The 19,541-nt window shown below is 54.1% G+C and overlaps 1 protein-coding gene across 1 annotated transcript; it reads right to left on the bottom strand.

Moving 5' to 3' along the window:
- Positions 1 to 5,346: 5,346 nt before the first annotated feature.
- Positions 5,347 to 14,980, bottom strand: PSMD3 (proteasome 26S subunit, non-ATPase 3). The gene is made up of 12 exons (XM_065422549.1): positions 14,800 to 14,980; positions 13,212 to 13,402; positions 12,593 to 12,730; positions 11,909 to 12,045; positions 11,504 to 11,694; positions 10,160 to 10,263; positions 9,568 to 9,682; positions 8,291 to 8,410; positions 7,906 to 8,009; positions 7,186 to 7,341; positions 6,334 to 6,384; positions 5,347 to 5,944 (listed from the first exon to the last, which is right to left on the bottom strand). The coding sequence occupies exons 1-12, from the start codon at positions 14,978 to 14,980 to the stop codon at positions 5,867 to 5,869; spliced, it is 1,566 nt and encodes a 521-aa protein (XP_065278621.1). The 3' UTR covers positions 5,347 to 5,866.
- Positions 14,981 to 19,541: the final 4,561 nt, after the last annotated feature.

The following is a 19,541-nucleotide window of genomic DNA, read 5'->3' on the forward strand; positions in this document are numbered from 1 at the left end:
AGCGACTCAGCCTCCTGAACGCGGCCCCACGGGGCCCTCTCTGGGGAAGGGGCTGGGTCCATCCCTTTCAGCCCATTCTCCAAGGGCGTCGCTCAGCCCAGTTTGAGCTGACCCCAGTGCCGGGGCGGCTATGTCTCCTGGAGTGATCGCTCTCTGGCTGGAGATCTCACTGCTCGGGGAGGCCCCTCCTGAGACCAGGCTAGGATGGGCCTTTGGCCTTGAGTCTGTCTCTGCTGTGAGGCACTGAGCCCACCCCAGAGGGCTGGGGTCCGGCCAACAAGTAGGATTCCCAAGGGAGAGAACGTTTGTGTGTGTCCTGGGGGGGCAGTTACGTAGAAAGCTGCAGGCCGTCTTCCTGGTTCCACTGCCTGGGCCTTGCTCTTGACTTGCCCTGGGGGGAGCGAGGGCAGGATGTGACCCAGCCCGGTTTGGAAATCCTGGATGCTCTTAGATTTCCCAAGTGGGAGGAGCTGGGATGAGCTTGATATGAAGAAACCACAGACACGTCCATCACACTCGGACGGGTTGGTTCATTCTCCCAGCTCGTCACTGCAAACAAATCCAGATGTGCTAGCCCTGGGCTCTACCTCGACTCCTCTGGAAAGGGAGGCAGGCTGGCGTAGTGGTTAGAGACCTGGCTTGAGTTCACAGCTACTTGTGTGCCCTGGGACCAGCCACTTAGCCTCACTGTGCCTCAGTTCCCATCCGTGCAATGGGGACATTAGCCCCACTGAGGGGGTGAGGTTACAGCTGGTAAAGACTGACAGGCTGGGGACCAGATAAATCCCTTAGCGAGCTAGAAAGTGCTGCTTTAATGGCATGGCCAGGGCAGAGTCAACCCAGACCTCTGCCCCCTGCAGACAGGCACATACCAAACTGTCCGGCTTTACAGGGACTGTGAGAGAGCCCTGGTGCACTGCACAGGACCGAATCTTCCCTTCTGGTTACAGTATTTCAGCTTCCTTCAGAAACGATCCAGCGTTGCTGTGTGCTGTTCAGCTGTAGTGCTCTACCCCAGAGCTGGCTGCATTTTAGTGGTGGGTGAGGTGAATCCTCTGAGTGTGTGAGACTTGTAAAGCATCTGAGGTCCCTTCAGGATGAAAGTCCCTGTTATCTGGCCAGCTAGGCTATACTGGCGCCCATCACCGGAGTATCTGGGCTCCCCATGTCAGATGCTGCGAGGCGGGCCCCTGGGATGTGTTTTCTGAGAGGACCCCTCCTGGGTGGAGCAACCTGCATTCAACCTGAATGGGAGGGATCCCTTCAGCACTGCTGTTCATTGAATCAACTATTGGGGTTGGAGGGGACCTCAGGAGGTATTTAGTCCCACCCCCTGCTCAGAGCAGGACCAACCCCCCAAGGGCAGTTCCTCCAAGAGTCTGACTGGGCGGGTAAAACCCAATCCTGGAGCCCCGGCCGGGCCTGAGGGGCAGCTCTGGCTGGTCCATGGGACCTGGCTGCAGCGCTTGCCCAGTGGAGGCTGGAGCCAGCCCCTGGATCTCGCTTTTCAGACTCTTATCGGTTGGGGGGTGTCCCCGATACTGAGGCCAGGAGCAGCCGCCTAGTCTGAGCTGCGGCAGAGCCCAGGCCGGAGGTCCCCCCCACCCCCTGGCCATTCCTGGGGCTCAGCGCATCTGTCCCCTGCCCAGGCAGGTGCCTCTCTTCTGGCCTCTCAGCTGCGCAGGGGCCCTGGACATTTCCCCCCCCCCACAGCTGGACTAAGAGCAGTGGGGCACAGCCCTGCACTGCCCCCCTGTGGCCATGGCCGGAATGACGCCCACCAGGTCTTCCCTCAACACACCTTCTTGCCCCAGCCGTCCCCATTCAGGCCTTTGCTGGGGAGAGGCTTTCAGCACCACCCTGCACTGAGGCCACCTGAGGCACAGAGGGGACGAGGCCGAGTGGGTTTTGCAACAGCCTCAGCAAAGCCGAGAGTCCTGCCAGGGGCGGGTTAGGAGGGTGTGGGGCTCATGCCCTGACCCGGGCAGGTTGCAGCACGGCTCCCAGCTGAGCGCCTGGCTCTGTGCACTCTGCCTGAGGCTAGCTGGCACCTGAGCAGGTCTTCCATCGGGTGTGGGGCAAGGCCTTTAGCCCCAGGCACAAGGCGACCTTGATGACCTGGGCTTTAAATCCACACGGCAATGGGCTGTTCCCGTTCAGCGAGACACCAGCCCCGGGACAGCGGGGGGTTCGCCAGCCTCCGTGTCCTGCTCGCCTCACCCCTGGGATGAGGCTATGGGGGCTGGGGTGGGGGTTGGGGGGAACAGCAGCATTGGCTGAGAATTCCTCAGTGATACCCGAGCCAGAGCTGCAAGGCTGGGGTAGCTAGGGGCTGCGGGGCGGGAGTGAGGGGCACCCACAGAACTGTGATGGGGGGGGGGGAGGAAGCCCAGGGCTGGGCTAGCAGGGGGCTATGAGTTGGGAGTGAAGGGCCCTGGCAGAGCTGGGCGGGGGAGGAAGCCCAGGGCTGGGCTAGCAGGGAGCTGCAGGCCAGGAGCAGGGGGCACTGCAGAGCTGTGGGGGGAACTCAGGGCTGGCTAGCAGGGGGCTATGAGTCGGGAGTGAGGGGCACTGGTAGAGCTGGGGGGGGGGAGCCCAGGGTTGGGCTAGCAGGGGGCTGCAGGCCAGGAGCAGGGGGCACTGGCAGAGCTAGGGGGAGCCTAGGGTTGGGCTACCAGGGGGCACTGGCAGAGATGCATTGCGGGGGGGGCCGTTACAGGATGCGCCCTCCCACTTGCCCTGTGCCGGGCTCCAGCCAGAGCTGTCCCTCCCGCCAATGCCTGGCCTGGCACCTGGGGCTGTGGCTCCGGTAGCTTTACTGCTGGCTACCGCGGGTTGTGCCCTCTGCCTGCTGGCAGCACATGTGCTGCCCTCCTGGGAGGCCAACGGCCCCTCAGACTCAGGCCCAGCCGGCAATGGCTCAGGGCTAATGGGGCTGATGAAGAGCCCACAGTCTGTGCCCAGCGGGACTCTAAGGATCGTGCCTCCGGCTTGAACCCATTGCCCAGCTTGCCAGAGGCTGCAGTGGGGATCCTTCAGTGACGTGGCGCCCTCTGGTGGTGCAGTGTAGTCAGGGCACATTACTCACACCAGAGAGGGGCCCAGAGTGCACGAGCAGCTAGCTGCCCTCCTCTCTCCCAGGTTCTAGGAATGGCTGTGCACTAAGTGCATGAATGGCTGTGCACAATAAGTGCATTAATGGCTGTGCACACTAAGCGTGCACTAAGTGCATTATTGGCACAGTGGCATTGGAGGAGCGTTCCCTTGGCAGTTTCTGATGGAGGGGGCAGGACTGGACTAGCAGGGGGCTGGGGGTGGGGATTGGGCAGATCCCCCATGTTGTGTATAAAAGGGAATCACTCCCGGACTGTCCATGGCTCTGAAACCAAACACAAATCATCCACGGAGCCACAACCCAAGCCCCAGAGTCACTCCAGCATTGGCTTCTTCTGCGAGGAACTGGGATTGGTCCACTGAGCTGGGCTTCACTGACAAGTAGGCTCAGCGTGTCTTTCCTAGCAGCCCAGTCATTTCTTCCAGGCCTTTCCCTGCATCACACCCCTGTGGCGACCTTCTTCTGTCTCTCCCAACTCAGTAGGGGGAAGTGGTGGCCTGTGGTTAGAGCAGCTTGGCCCAAAAGTTGGGGACCTGTGCTGCGCATGCACCAGGCAAACTGGACTCCAGTCTGGGCCAATCCCTAGGCACTACCCCTATTGACATGATTAGTTTCCACGGTGCAGGATCAGGGCTTGACTGACTAGCACATCCCTTCCGGGTTTCATTCTCTGCTTACGGGACGCGACCCCTGGCTCCCTGCACATTGGTCCTGCCAGAGGGTAAATCATGAGAAGTGGTGCCAGGGAAACACAGAGGGGTGAGGTAGGTTAGAGGAGCCCCTCGGGCCCTGGTTTAGATTGGTGCAAACTAGGCTGTTCTGTGTATCTTGGCCCTGTTTCAGGCCAGGCCTTTAATGAAGTCCTGCGATCCTTCCAGCTGCACTTGCTTTCAGGGACAGTGCACATGCCTGGGTCTGGTGTTGCAGCACCCCCTGCTGGATACAGGCAGCAGCACAAATACCCTGGGCTAGCATATAAGATTCCAAAGTTATTGGTATTGAAGTAATGACCACCGGCCTCAGTCTAACAGAGCCTAAAGCTGTGGGATAAAGAACCCTGATCAACAACTTCCCTCCTCTGGCACAAGGAACTCTGCCCAATAAGGATAAAGCTCGTCTGTGCTGATACCAGAACTTTCGCAGGGCTGGCCTGAGAGCGGAATGAACTCCTCCATGAGCTAAGAACCATCGCAAACCGCCCACCTCCTGCTCCGAGCGCCTGGTGTGTTTGTCTTCTCCCACAAACCCAGGGCATTGATACTAAAAACCTGCCAAACCAAGCCATTCTCCGACACATGCTTCTCCTGGGGAGCAGAAGGGAGAACCACTGTGACAGATGTTAAGCAATGTGACTAATGCACAACTGGATGGCACTCATACCCTAGAGTGGGGAGCAGGTTATAAGAACTTCTATGGAACAGAACAACTCTGTGCAGTGCAGCACAATACTAGTTTTGAGGGCTGCCTGCTGCTGCCTTGAAATATTTTCTTCTAGCAGAGACACGGCCGAGGGAGAGGATGTCTGAGAGCATCAGACCACGGCCACATACGTGGAAAACAAGGGAAAAAGGAGGACCTCACCGAAGTACTTGCTGCTCTTGTGGGCACTGCGTTCATACACAACAGAGGTCAGGTGTATTACCTACAAATGGGGCAGAGGGCAGGCTGCAAAGAGCAGTTTCAAGGAGTCTTAGGTTCATCTAGTTATGTAGGCCCTCATAACCCTGGCTCTTGTTCCGCAGCACACAGGTTGGCACCGCTTCACACACATGAAGAAAGCCGTAGCCCCCTTAGAGGGAGGGAGAATTGCAGAAGGATCAGTGCTGCACGACACAGTATGTGATATCATCTGTATGCCTGATGCCTAATTAGTGGTTGAGGTTCTCAGCCCTGTGCCATGCAGGTCAGATTAGATGGTTGTTGTGGTCCCTTCTGACCTCAAACTCTCTGAAGAAACCTGAGGGTTACTTGATGGAGCTGACGGAAGGAGCCTTTGATCTGGCCAGAGTCCGTTTTTTACAAAACGCCTTTTCCACCACCAGGGAGCTGGTTACAGTAACTAGAGCAAGGGAGACCAGGAATCCCCGACTGCCGCTCTTGGGAGGAAGGTCTGACCCTGTGAAAGGTCCCTCCCTTCTCTCACTGCATCAGCATCTGAAAGCTTCGGGATTTCCAAGCTGTTCCACCTCCCCCGCCGTGAAACTTAAAGCCGCAAAACCACACACACGTGCGAGGTTTTTTTCCAACTTTTATTTTAAAAGTCATAATTGAAGCTTAACAAAGTCTTAACCCATTATTATTGTGAGAGCTGCGGCTCAGACATGGTCTGTGTAGCAGTAACCACCACCCACCCAGCAGCAGGTCACACATGACGCACCCAGAAGCGGCTAAGAGGTTTGGTGACAGAGCTCAGTAGGTTTAATTCATTAACCCCTTGTGTGCTTCCCACGCCGGGTGCAGCAATGACTTCCACCACAAGCAACCTTAAAAGAAGTTTTATTGGGAATTGGGAGGGTGGGTTTCCCTTAATATGCTGATCTCTTGGGTGATGGTTGTAGGGGAGCACTTCCCTCTGCAATAGGCAGAGGGCGATATAGAACCTGGGGGTGTCTCCCCTCCCCACCCCAATACGTACATGCAGAGAGTTTATAAAAGAAAGGCAGATTCTGGATTGTAGCCACCAGAGGTTGGTTTCTATCAGACAGGATATTCCCTGTGGGAAAATAAAAATAGACTGCAGTCCCCAGAGGATCATGGGAAACTGTCATCGTCATCCTCTGCCATTTCCTTCGCGAATTCCAGGTCCTGCTGCTCCCGCTCCCGGCGCTCCTGGAAGGCAAAGGCAGGGCACGTTCCTAACAGGCCAATTGCAGCCGTGGGACTGGGATGGCTCAGGGCACTGAGCTGCTCGGAGAGGCTGCCAGGTGAGCAGTGAGGGAGAGAGAGGGGGAAGTGATGGCCATTCATGTGAAATGACTGAAGAGAAGGCTCTGTCCAAACCACAGCTGGCACCGAGGACTGACTGGGGCCCTAGACAGAACTGGCTCGCCACAGAAAGGTTCCCATCAGGGCAGGGATGGGGGGGTCTCAGCACAGGCTAGACGAGGGCACACAGCACTGGTTGGGAGGCATGTGTCACTCCCAGGGAGGGTTGCTAATGGGGTGCTCAACCCCCTCTCCCCACAGGCAGGAAGCCCAGAACCCAGGTGGGATCTCACCTCTGCAGACTCCAAGTCCTTGTTGTAAGACTTAGGTGGGAACCTCATGGCCTGGAAACACAAACAAAAGGGGATCAGTGAGGGACTGCCAGGGCCACAGGGCAGAGGCAAGGAACCCCCAGGCACCTCCCAGGCTGTAGCAGACATTTCCAAGCACGCACGGCAGCCAGGGGTCCTGCTCCTTGCTCCATCAGCAAGTTCCAGCACGGCCAGGTAGGTGGCCCGACTGACACGCTGACAGGACAGCAACCTTCAGTTGCACCTCCCAGGGCAGTGGAGCTCAGGATGTGCTCACAAAGGTAGCGCATGTTTTGAGGCCTCGTGAGGCCGGGGAATCAGCTCTCGCTCCCGGCAGCTGGAGCTAGAGTGCTGAGAAATTTGCCAGAGATCAGGCCCTTTCAGCAGAGGCTGTCACAGCAGTTTGGCATGAATGAGGCCTCCCAGCGCCCACGTGGGGGAGCTTGCTCCTCTCCCATTTTGCAGAGGCAGTTCAGTAGAGTGGCGAACAGAACCCAGGAGTCTGGTCTCCCAACCCCCAATGTAGTGCACTGTATTAGCAGGCAGAGTACAGAACGGGGTGTGTTTAGATAAGAGGAGAACGTGGGGAGCTCATGGAGGGCAGAGGGACCATGCTTTGAACTGGTGCCCCAACAAAGGATCTGGGGGTGCAAGGGAGAGGAAGGAGAAGAGCCAACCCATCACCCCAGAGGGGCCTGGAACCTGCTGGGGGAGCTGCTGAAAGCCCAAGGTGTCTAAATCACCCTGCTGCACTCACATCTCAGGAGAGTGGCCCCCGGGACCCCTGACCCAGCACCCGGACAATGGGCAGAGCCTGCGCTGCAGCCTAGCTACCTTGACAGACATGTTGTGGATGTCGAGGCAGAAGGAGATCCTTTGATGGAAGGCCAGCTGGGGCTCCCGTGTGGAGTAGATGTCAATCATCTCTTTGGACTGGACATAGCCTTTCTCGTGGTTAATGCTGGCTTCAATCACGCCGTCCCGGATGGCCTACAGCCCAGAGGCAACAGTCACGGCAAAGGGCCAACCTTGAAGGCTGGTGTTCGCGTGCGCAGAGTTCCCGGGGGTCAAAGCCGCGGATGGCAGTGTGAGCGCTTTGCACTCAGGAAGTGGAGACTCGCTCCCACAGGACAGCGAATTGGTCTGTCTGTTCTCTCAAGCCCTGAGCCCCACATCCCTCTTCCACTCAGTGGGAGCACCTCAAGTTTTTCTTGGTGCAACATCCCTTGGTAACGACTGCTCAAGGAAATGACAGATGTAGCGAGATGGGTAGGGATAAGGCTACGCTCTGGGTCAGAGCACCCTGGCATGAAGGGGTTAATTGGGATGCAGGCACTTGGAGCTGCTGATGGCCCAGATCCCAATAGTAAGAGGCTGGTGACAGACCCTTTTGGAGGAGCAGAGAGCTGGTTCAGTAGGGCCTGAAAGCTACAGGACCAACCTCTCAGGAATCTGACGGTTAGTTGTGCGGTCCCTGAGCACCGCAGGGAGAAGGGGCCAAGGGCTAGATTTCCTACACTGATCCCTGAACTGTACTTCATCCCAATGACCCACCTTGGCAACAATGAACTCAGCATCCTCCGGGCTGTCCAGCTGCAGTTTCTGAGCAATGTCGGCCAGTGCGATGCGGGAATAGGACAAGCTGATCATGCGAACACCTGGAGGTGAGAGAAGGAACAGGAGCTGGAGCGTGTCATGGGGCCACAGATACACTGAGTGAGGTGGGAAGTGGGTGTGATAGCGAGAGGCCTTTTAAACCAAGAAGCACAAGGAGACTCAAATGCACATTGCTCTCCTTTGCTGCATTAAACGACAGGAGCAAGCCACAGGGGCTAGTTAGTCCAAGACTTCTAATGCTGGAGTGTCAGCCACGACACCACCACACCGCATCGGGACAGGATGCCCTGGCCCCAACAACATGGCATTGGCAGCTTCTTACCTGTTTTAATCACATTGTGTCTCAGCCGGATGATCAGGGTATAGGTCCCATCTGCCTGAAATTTGTCCGCAAACTGATCCAGGACCTGGTTGAACTTGGCTAGGTTACCTGTCCGAACAGCTGTGGGAACATATAGGAGAGGGTTGAGAGAAAAGATCTGCTTAGGTCAGACAGTGAGAGCAGGAACAGAACCCAGGAGTCCTGTACACCCACCACTCAACAAACTCTTTCCTGACATGTAAAGGTTACAGTGAGTGGAATTTTGAGGTTAGATCCATAAATGCCAGAAATAAAACAGGAGACAGTGCCCTTTATTGATGAAATGTTAAAAATATGTTGCTCCTTCAAAGAGCAGAACATTATCTCAATTTACAATGACTTAGTGACTTCCGGAGACCAACAATTTCATAGATTCCAAGGCCAGAAGGGACCGCTGTGATCATCTAGTCTGACCTGTGTAACAGAAGCCAGAGAACTTCCCCAAAATACTTCCTTTTTAACTCGAGCATGTCTTTAAAAAAAATCCAGTCTTGATTGAAAAATTGGCAATGATAGAGAATCCACCACAACCCTTGGTAAATCATTCCAATGGTTAATTACTCACTGTAAAAAGTAAATTTTACTCTCCCAGCCAGGGATCCATTGAGATTAGAACCCAGGACCATGGGCACTGGAAGCAGGAGCAGTGTCCCTTGGTCATCAAACCAGTTAACGGAGCACAAAGTTACTGAAAATTATCTTCCATTCTGAAAAATGTGCACGTGTGGCTCTGGAATCAGAAGTTGGCCATAGCAACACTAGCACACATTTTTAAAGTACACTTTTATCTTTTGCGCCACTATTGTGCTAGTCTAAAAAAATCTAACCATGAAAGTGACCCTTGTTTGTGAAAATATAGTTATGCAAAAAAAAGTCTGTGTCTTATGTAATGAAACTGTCAATGTTCTCATTGTCCATACTAATGACTAACCTTTTTTAAAAATCAACCTACACCTTTGGTCTCTGATGTCTTGTGGCCATGAGTTCCACAGGTTATGACCCGCATTTCCTTATAACTACATCTTTCAGTTTCATATAATTTCTTTGTTCTTGCAGTATGAGACAGCATAAATAAGAGTGTGCAATTTACCTGTTGCTGTCACTATTTGTCATTTTTCATGAAAATTTGAGAAGCCGTAGCTAGACCAAATGGTAGGGCACAGAACAGAAAGTTAGGGGTTCCTGGATCATCCAACAACAGATCATGAAGCTCTGGGGAGGAGCCAGAGCATCCTTACCCTGCGTCAGGAGGAAGTAGGGCATGAGTGACCTCTTGAGGGAAGGCTGTCTGAACTGGAGTCTGTCCGGGATCTCGCCCAACAATAACTCCACCACGATGAGCAGCTTGTGGACCTTAGGCAGAAAGACAGACAAGAGACTATAAGAACGAGGAGTACTTGTGGCACCTTAGAGACTAACAATTTTATTTGGGCATAAGCTTTCATGGGCTAAAACCCACTTCATCAGATGCATGCAGTGGAAAATAGAGTAGGAAGATGTATATACACAGAGAACATGAAAAAATGGGTGTTGCCATACCAACTAACGAGACTAATCAATTAAAGTGGGCTATTATCAGCAGGAGAAAAACAACTTTTGTGGTGATAATCAGGATGGCCCATTTCAAACAGTAGGAATCTCTTAGAACTGCCCTAGAGACCCAAAGGAAGCAAATTCTTCATTAGAATAGACCGGCCAAGAAGCTGGTGAGAGACCCAGATCCTACCCTGTCTCTGCTCCTCTCCATGCACCTGATTACGCATGGTGCCTGCACAAATGCCTGACGCATCCACCCAGAGGTGCCCCCTGGAGGATCACGCACCCACTCACCGTCTGTTTGAAGCCAACCGCTGTGTGCTGTGGTGCCTTCCGCAGGGCATTCGTCATGGTCCTCCGTGCTTCGGAGTACTCCAGCTGAATGGCTTTGATGCGACCTGGAAGGGAAGGGGAAGGGAAGTTACAGAGGGACAGAAACTGTTTCAGAGAGAAGTTGGTTTAACGGACAAAGCCCAGCCCAGGCACTGAGATCTTCACCCTACCTAGCACAAACTGCTAATCAAGCCAACTGCTCCATGCCTTGCCAGCTGTTTGGCTGCTTTAGTTTGGTGCAGTTTGAGACAGAGCACTTGAGGTCACGTCAGCAACAAGCAGATCTGCGTTCAGTTGCCTCAGCTCCAAATGACTAGAGGAGCTCCAGTCTTTCAGAGATCACACACTTATGTACTCTGTGTAGTGGGGACATTCTCAGCAAGGACAGCAGGACGCGAGCAATCTTTACCTCACACCTTCCCTGCCCAGGGAAGCAATGCGAACACCTCTTTGCACATCCATGGCCCTTCCATCAGCTCTCAAAGCCTCACACCCACCTCTGCTCACTAGCATGCTGATTACTACCAAGGCCCAGTGCACTCCCTGGCAAGATGGACATGGTCTGTGACACCTGGTCTGGAAATTGGGGCAGCTTCATTTAAAATTTTAGAACAGAGATTTTGAATGTAATTAAACATAAACATTAACACGATCAGCACAGTGGCCCCTCCGTTCTCCAGTTTCCATTCAGTTCAGTTTTACTTGCCCTGCCACTTCCACTTGCCAACGTTTGTACTGGTGACGCTGCACTGCAAGAGTCCAGGGCAAAGCTGGAGGTTCTGGCAGCTGCAGAGGGGGCTGTTGGGGACGGTGGAATTGAGCACGATAGCAGTGAACAGTGCTGGCATTTCCACCACTCCCTTTGTGTGCAGTTATCCTCGCAGTTCAGCCCCCTCAGACCTATCATTTTGGACCTGCAGACAAGACTATCACATTTTATCCTTGGTGCATGTTGTCCAGTGTTTTCTTCCCATTTACTAGGGCAGGATGTGTCGATGGTGGAACACAATTCTGTGGCAAGGGGTGGATCCTGTAGCAAATTGTGACACACACATTGGGCTAAGTATTAGCCCATTTTACAGGTGAAGAAATGGAGGCAGCGATTATGCGGTTTTCCAGAGGTCGCGGGGTCAGTGGCAGAACCAGGAGAAAACCCTCAGAATCCGGACCCTGGCCCTAACCACTTGATCACACTCCTTCCCTGGCCCCAGGAACAGAACCCAGGAGTCCTGATTCCAGTTTCCTGCTCTAGTCACTAGACAACACGACAGTAAAGCAGCGTGCGGTGGCCCTGCTGCCTCTCACCTGTGTAATAGAGGTACCTGGCCCACTCATTGTTATTGGCCTGCTCAGGAAAAACTGATTTGGAGACGAGCTTTTCCGCCTGGTCGTAGAGGTTATAGTGAAGGTAGTTCCTCAGCAGCAGGTTCAGGAGGGTGGCCTGACCATCTGCGTCATGACGGAGGGTTGCCGTCCTCAGACGGGCATGCAGGAAACTTCAAAAGAGGGTGGAGAGGAAAGAGGGTGTCAGGGGGGAGGGAGGAAGCTGCAAAAGGGGAGCGCACAAATGTCCTCAGCAAGGTTTCGATCCTAGCTAACGGCTGCCATTAGGCACAAAGGGCCCTTTCATTTCTGTATAGGCAGGCTCCGGGCGAATGCAGCACACAGCACTGCAACTGACCTATGGGACACAGCAGCAGCCAGTCCTACCTCCTGACCACATCAAGTTTATTCAGGAACTCGTAGCTGCGGGAGTGGTAGTAATAACACTTGGCCACCACCAGATCGAGGGCTCGGCGGTTCTGAGGACTGATCTTCTGCATCAGGTCATCAGACACTTTCTGGGCCTGGGGAAGGGAAGGAGAAAAGTCAAAACAGATAAAGCTACAGAGAGAGAGAGAGAGAGAGAGAGAGAGAGAACGAACACTCACTTGTGAGGAAACACAGGAGGGGAAGCAGTCAGAAGCATTTTGGCTGTGAGAACTTCCATTAATCTAAATCCCCAGTCCCTAAAGCATTGGTAGCTTCCATGGGCTGCATCTCGGCAAATCCCTTTGGGATGCAGTTAAAATAACTCCAGGGAAGCTCTCCTAGCAGAGCAGTAAAACGTGAGGTAACTAAATGGAGGCAGCGGTATTTTGTTTGCTGGCTAGCTGCTAAGCCTCCACCTGTGCTAGGCTAGGGTGGGACACAAAGCTTCTCTGCTCTGAAGCTCGGCCACCATCTACCTGTACTCAGCTCATGGGAACAGGGAGGCAATGGGGAGAGCACCCAGGTTTGCCAGTTTATTCGTCTGACCCTACAGCCTCATGGGCCATACACACCCAGTCCTTGGGTTTCAGTAGTGGGATGGATCTCCCCAATGCAGCATGCAGGACAGTCCTGGAGTTTTACCTCTGGGTATCGTTTACTGTTCATCAGGTAGATGACCAGGAGCAGCTGGAGATAGGTTTCCACCTCTGGCAGGAGGGGGGCTGATGCTGCCTTTCCTGTCCGGGGACGGAACTGCAGCTCTGCTTCTGTGTCCATAGGCTAGAGAGAGAGACCGAGATGTGCTGGATCCACAGCTCTGAAGTCCTCTAGTAATTCACAGAGGAAACTCAACATGGATGTGCCATACCCATCACCAATGCCCGTACCAATTTCCCTGCCCACCCAGCGTGCCTCAATCTTGACCTGGAGGATTCGCCTCTAGGAACAAAGGAAAGGTCAGTCTCCATGGCCCACTCAGTCTTTGCTCTCTCTGCTGAGGATGCCAGCAAATGCCATTGTGATTTTTCTTAGATACAGACACAAGCCAGCTGGGAACTGGATCGAGTCACTGCCCTCAAGTCACTTCCCAGGAACTCCTGAACAGTCAGGTTGTAATGTCTGAACACTCCCTTTGGTGTCTCTGCTCCCCCTCCTCTCCATTACGACAACATGTTCTCTGCTACTAAAAGCCCCAGCATCTGCCAAAGCAGAGTCACCACCCCAACTTCAGCAGCCTCCTCTGCACCCATTGCAGACTCACCTCCTCCAGAAAGCCCAGCAGGAAGTCCCGCACGGTGCTGTTGGAAGTGAAGAAGCCATTGATGGCTTTATGGAGCACGTTGGGGTTGAGTCGGCGGGATGTGGAGGGCAGAGCCCGTAGGGCACGCAGGACGTAGCGAGGCTCCTTTCCAGACACGGCCTTTTCAAGCTGTTTCACATGCTCTTTGATGTCTGCATCAGCACAGGGAAATCCTGCTAGCACTTCGCCTCTGCCAAGTGCTCTCACAAAGGAGGCCAATCCTAATACCTAATGATCATACTGGTGATACCCCTGCTTCCTGTCTGAAGACTGATGCATGCTTCTACCTGCTCATTTTAATATCCTTTTAAGGAGAAAGCCTCAATACCTCATAAGAACATAAGAACGGCCGTACCGGGTCAGACCAAAGGTCCATTTAGCCCAGTATCCTGTCTACCGACAGTGGCCAATGCCAGGTGCCCCAGAGGGAGTGGACCAACAGGCAATGATCAAGTGATCTCTCTCCTGCCATCCATCTCCATCCTCTGACAAACAGAGGCTAGGGACACCATTCCTTACCTCAGGACATAAGAAGGGATACTGGAGCATTATTATTTATATTACAATAGTACCTAGGAGCCCCAGTGTTAGACAAGGACCCCACGCATGTGCCAGGAACTGTGCAAACACAAACCAGAGTAGATGGAAGTTGGGCTGATCCAGTTGGGTACTGCCTTCATCCTAATTACAGAGCAATTATTATAAGAATCTCATGCTTAGGTAGCAGCTTTCACACTGAAGTGTCCCACTGCACTTTACGAGAAACCTGACAGATAAGCTAAACACTAGAGTCACTTTATGCGCCACTTGGGGTGGAGGGGACACAGACGGTGCTGGCCGAGAGTTCAATTCACCCAGATCGACTACAGACCTTCTGTCACCTTAAGCAAGCCACTTGGGGTCTGATTTTCAGGAGTGCCGAACATCCACAACTCCAGCTGAAGTTAATGGGAGCGGACACTGCTTAGCGCCACTAAAGAACCAGCCCCTGTATCTCCCTGTGCCTCTGGGAGATAGCGACAATGACACTTCCCTACCTGGCAGCAGGGGCCAGGTGCTCGGGTGTGCGGCGACGGGGACCTTGGCCGTACGGATGCCATTTCCCAACCGAACCATCACCCCCCAAATATCCCTCTCCCTACAAAGGCTTCCCCTGGGACTCAGAGAAACGGGGCAATTCACAGAGCAGTGGGGAGGGACCCATAGGGAAGAGACCAGGGCTGGCTTTGGCCTCGCAGAGGGAAACAGCCCCTGTGATTTGGTGGGCACCGAGGCCCAGCCCTGCTGGGTCCCCCCCCGGGTCTCCCCCCCTCCCGTTCCCCTCTGCCCCCCCGGGTCTCCCCCCTGCCCCCGGCCCGTTCCCCTCTGCCCCCCCCCCCGGGTCTCCCCCCCTGCCCGTTCCCCTCTCCTCCGGGTCAGCCCCCCCCCATCGTTCCCCTCTGCCCCCCTCCCCCCGCCTCGGGTCTCCCCCCCGGCCCGTTCCCCTCTCCTCCCCCCGGGTCTCCCCCCCGGCCCGTTCCCCTCTCCTCCGGGTCTGCCCCCCCCTCACCCTCCAGCGTGACAGCGTCGAGCTCGCGCTGCGGCGGCGGCTTCTCCCCGGCGGCGCCGCCGGCCCCGTCCGCCGCCTCCTCCTGCATCTCCACGTCCGGGGGCCCGGGCGGCGGCTCCTCGGGCGGCGGCTTGGCCTTGTCGGCGCCGGGGCGGCGGCGGGACGCGCCCTCCTGCTTCATGGCGCGGGCGGGTGTGGGGGGGGAGCCGGGCCCGGAGCTCGCGCCGCTCGCGGTGACGGTGCAACAATCGCGGGAGGAGGCGGCCCGCTCCGCCGCGAGGGGTGCTGGGAAAGGCCAGGCCCGGCCAGCCGAGCCCAGAGAGCGGGGGGGAGGAGTCAGAAGGAGGCTGGAGAGCCGAGCGCCGAGCGGGATTAGGGACCGCCTCCCGCCGCTGGGACGTCACAGCTCGGGCCGCGCGCCTCGGCTCAGCCCCCGCCGCCGCCTGGCGTCTCCGTAATCACTCGGGTATTTCCGGCTTCTCTCGGGTATCTCCGTCATCAACTCGGGTACTTCCGGTTCCGCTCGGGTATCTCCGTCATAAACTCGGCTACTTCCGGCTCCACTCAGGAATCTCCTTCCTATTCGGTTATTTCCGGTGTGAGGCCTGAGGAGCTTGGCGCATGCGCGCCGCGGCATTTTCTAGTTGGCTGAGGCGGGCTCGGGCGGGCCTAGCGAATTCGGGCGAGTCACACAGACACGGGGTCTCCCGGGCCTTACGCCCCCAAAGTGTCCCCCTCTGACGCGAAACCTGCTCCCTGAGAGGTTAACCCCGCGTGCGCCCCTCCCCCCCAGGGACCGACTCCCTTCACCTGGGGATACCCTCCTCAGGGACCCCCCTCCCCTCAGAGACCCCTATTCCCCCCCCAAGGCCTCCCCTTCACCCCAGGGACCCCCTCCCCTCAGAGACCCCTATTCCCCCCCAAGGCCTCCCCTTCACCCCAGGGACCCCCTCCCCTCAGAGACCCCTATTCCCCCCAAGGCCTCCCCTTCACCCCAGGGACCCCCTCCCCTCAGAGACCCCTATTCCCCCAAGGCCTCCCCTTCACCCCAGGGACCCCCCTCCCCTCAGAGACCCCTATTCCCCCCCCAAGGCCTCCCCTTCACCCCAGGGACCCCCTCCCCTCAGAGACCCCTATTCCCCCCAAGGCCTCCCCTTCACCCCAGGGACCCCCTCCCCTCAGAGACCCCTATTCCCCCCAAGGCCTCCCCTTCACCCCAGGGACCCCCTCCCCTCAGAGACCCCTATTCCCCCCCCAAGGCCTCCCCTTCACCCCAGGGACCCCCTCCCCTCAGAGACCTCTATTCCCCCCAAGGCCTCCCCTTCACCCCAGAGACCCCCTCCCCTCAGAGACCCCTATTCCCCCCCCAAGGCCTCCCCTTCACCCCAGGGACCCCCTCCCCTCAGAGACCCCTATTCCCCCCCAAGGCCTCCCCTTCACCCCAGGGACCCCCTCCCCTCAGAGACCCCTATTCCCCCCCCAAGGCCTCCCCTTCACCCCAGGGACCCCCTCCCCTCAGAGACCCCTATTCCCCCCAAGGCCTCCATTTCACCCCAGGGACCCCCTCCCCACAGAGACCCCTATTCCCCCCCCAAGGCCTCCCCTTCACCCCAGGGACCCCCTCCCCTCAGAGACCCCCATTTCCCAGGGAAGACCCCTTCACCTGGGGAGATCCCCCCCACAGGGACCCCTTCCCTCCAGTGACTTCCTCTCCCACAGGGACCCCCTTCCCACAGGAGGATTCCTCCCCCCCCTCCTCCAGTGACCCCCTTTCCTCAGGGGAAACTCCGCAAGCCCCACTGCTGCTCCTGGTCCCTGAAAGGGTGAGGAACTCCTGGCCCCTCTCCCCTTTCACCTTCTCTTTGTTATGGGGGTTGTGCCCCAGCCTGACCGCGGCCCCGTTGTGCTGGGCACTGCACAAACACCCAGGAAGATGCAACCCTTGCTCCAGTGAGTTTCCAGTCCGGGTCTCAAGAAGAGCTTGGTGCCTCCGCCCAAGGCAGCAGTGGCGCCTAACAGTAAGCGCTCCTGGTTGGTACTGCAGGCGTTAGAGCCATTATTAGGATATGTTTTTTCATCTGGGTGCAGAGCTTTGCGTGAGTCTCCGTTAAAAACATAAGAGCGGCCAGACTGGGTCTGACCAAAGGTCCATCTAGCCCAGTATCCTGTCTTCTGACAATGGCTAATGCCAGGTACCGGAGAGGGAATGAACAGAACAGGTAACCAACAAGTGATCCATCCCTTGTCGCCCATTCCCAGTTTCTGGCAAACAGAGGTTAGGGACACCATCCCTGCCCATCCTGGCTAATAGCCATTGATGGACCTCAAGTATCAGAGGGGTAGCCATGTTAGTCTGGAGCTGTAAAAAGCAACGGAGAGTCCTATGGCACCTTTAAGACTAACAGATGTATTGGAGCATAAGCTTTCGTGGGTGAATGCCCACTTTGTCGGCATTCACCCACGAAAGCTTATGCTCCAATACATCTGTTAGTCTTAAAGGTGCCACAGGAGACTCTGTTGCTTTTTATTGATGGACCTATCCTCCGTGAACTTATCTAGTTCTTTTTTGAACCCTGTTATAGTCTTGGTCTTCACAACATCCTAATTGGGTTGGAGTCCCAATTTTTCCTGGCCTGGGCTGGTGCTGGAGTGAGGGGATGCAGGGTAGCAAGTCACCCCCATGCCAAAAGCCACAATATCAGTGTTACACTCCTTATGGTCTTGTGGAGCTTTGATCACAGCTTCTGCCCATGTGTCATGGCATATTGTAAATATGGCCTGATCTGTTAGAAAAGTTATGCCAGTATAACCATGTGGTTAGAAGTGTGACTTTGTAAACCAATATTGTTATACAAATGTAAGTGCTTGTGTAGACAGTTATATCAGTATAAAGGTTCTCAATAATGGTATAGCAAATTTCACTTCCCAAACCAGAATAGGCTATACAGTATAGGCCCTTTAATACTGGTATAACTGCCCAAACTAGGGAAGGGTTTGCTCCTTTAACTTTATGGGTATAGTTAATGTGGTGAAACTTTCTAGGGTAGACAAGCCCATGGGGTGCTTTATACAACAGACTTGAATTCACCCCCCAGGGACCTCAGGCCCTCTTCTTCACAATATTCCCAGGGGTCTCGGAAGGAGTGCAACATATGATTAGACAGGCGTAAAGTACCTGGAATTTAGAAGTAATCTAACATTAAGAAAATATTTTGAATTGCTCAGCTTATCAGTGAATAGATACTTGTGTTTAAAAACATCTGCCATAAACCTACAGAAAGGGATTGTTTTTATTTGTATTGTAGCAGTGCCCAGAGGCTCCAGTCAGGATCAGGGCTCCCTGCTATACAAACAGTCAAAAAAAACACCCCAGCCATAAAAAAAACCCAAAACCCAACCACCACCAGTGCAGTACAAAAAGGAGGAGGATATAGAATGTAAAAGTAACTAAGAAGGTTTTCAAATAGTAGTAGAAACACAGACAAAGCCTATATTTATTGAGCATTATTTAAAGGTCAGTTTGTTTGGCCTTTGTTGCCTTATGATTAATTTGGGGTGCAAAATGCACTTGTTACTAATAACAGGTACGTTTTTTGGCAGCTACTTAAAGATTAAGTGTGAAGAAGATGATTGGTGACACACACAGACACATTGAATTTTATTAATACCATAATCAAAATTACAGAACTAGAAAATTGTAGGGTTGTAGCTGTGTTTGTCCCAGGATATCGGAGAGACAAGGTGGGTCAGGTAATAAATATCTTTTATTGGACCAACTTCGGTGGGTGAAGGAGAGAAGCTTTCAAGCTACACAGAGCTCTTCTTCAGGAGGAGAACTCTCTGTAGCTCGAAAGGTTGTCTCTTTCACCAACAGAAGTTGATCCAATAAAAGATATTACCTCACCCACCTTATCAGAACTAGAAAAACAGGATAAAGATGACAGCAGAATTTGCATCGTGTATACACTCTCAAATCCTCAGGGCTGTGAGTTTCCATTAAGGTGAGATAAATGTGAAGGTAGCCAACATCCTGTCATCCTAAGGACCTGCTGAGGGTCATGTTTGGTTACTTTTTATGCACCTATTACTCACACCACCCATTTCTTACACCCACCTATTTCTGAGACCATATTTGATTAAGTATTTGCCTCTTGTCCATGTTTGTCATTACTGTTATCCGGTTTTGGGGTTCAACGGTTGTCGCAAGCGTTTGTGCTAATAGGAATTGCCATGCTTCTTTATGCAATGCTGTTAGGAAAGTACCAAAATCTGGCTAGATAAAACCTGAACTATTACTTTGTGGTCTAACAGTCTACCACAAGATACATATTGCTAAATCTTCTGACCCAAGGTTACTTACTTATGCTAACTTATATTAGACCTAATGTGGCCTTATGCTATCCTTCTCGTGTGAACAGAGAGCAACAATACCCGAACTCCGAAGGTGCAAACAATTTGATGTTTATTGGGGTGAACTTCCAGCAAGCTTAAATCCAAGTTCCTTTCCCCTTATTTTCAAATCCCCATTTACTTCCTGTTTGCCCCTAATTTATATAGTAATATTTTCAGCTATACCTTAACCAATCATTTTACTGAAATTTACCTAACCAATCCTAACCTATTGTAACATGATTAGCTAACCAATTATATCCCACCACCTTAATCAGTTTACACCCAGCAAAATTAATTATACAGCAGACAGAAACAATCACAGAACCAGACCGAGACCATGCAAATAAACA

Source organism: Emys orbicularis, chromosome 25, assembly GCF_028017835.1.
Source record: "Emys orbicularis isolate rEmyOrb1 chromosome 25, rEmyOrb1.hap1, whole genome shotgun sequence".
Taxonomy (NCBI): Eukaryota; Metazoa; Chordata; order Testudines; family Emydidae; genus Emys; species Emys orbicularis.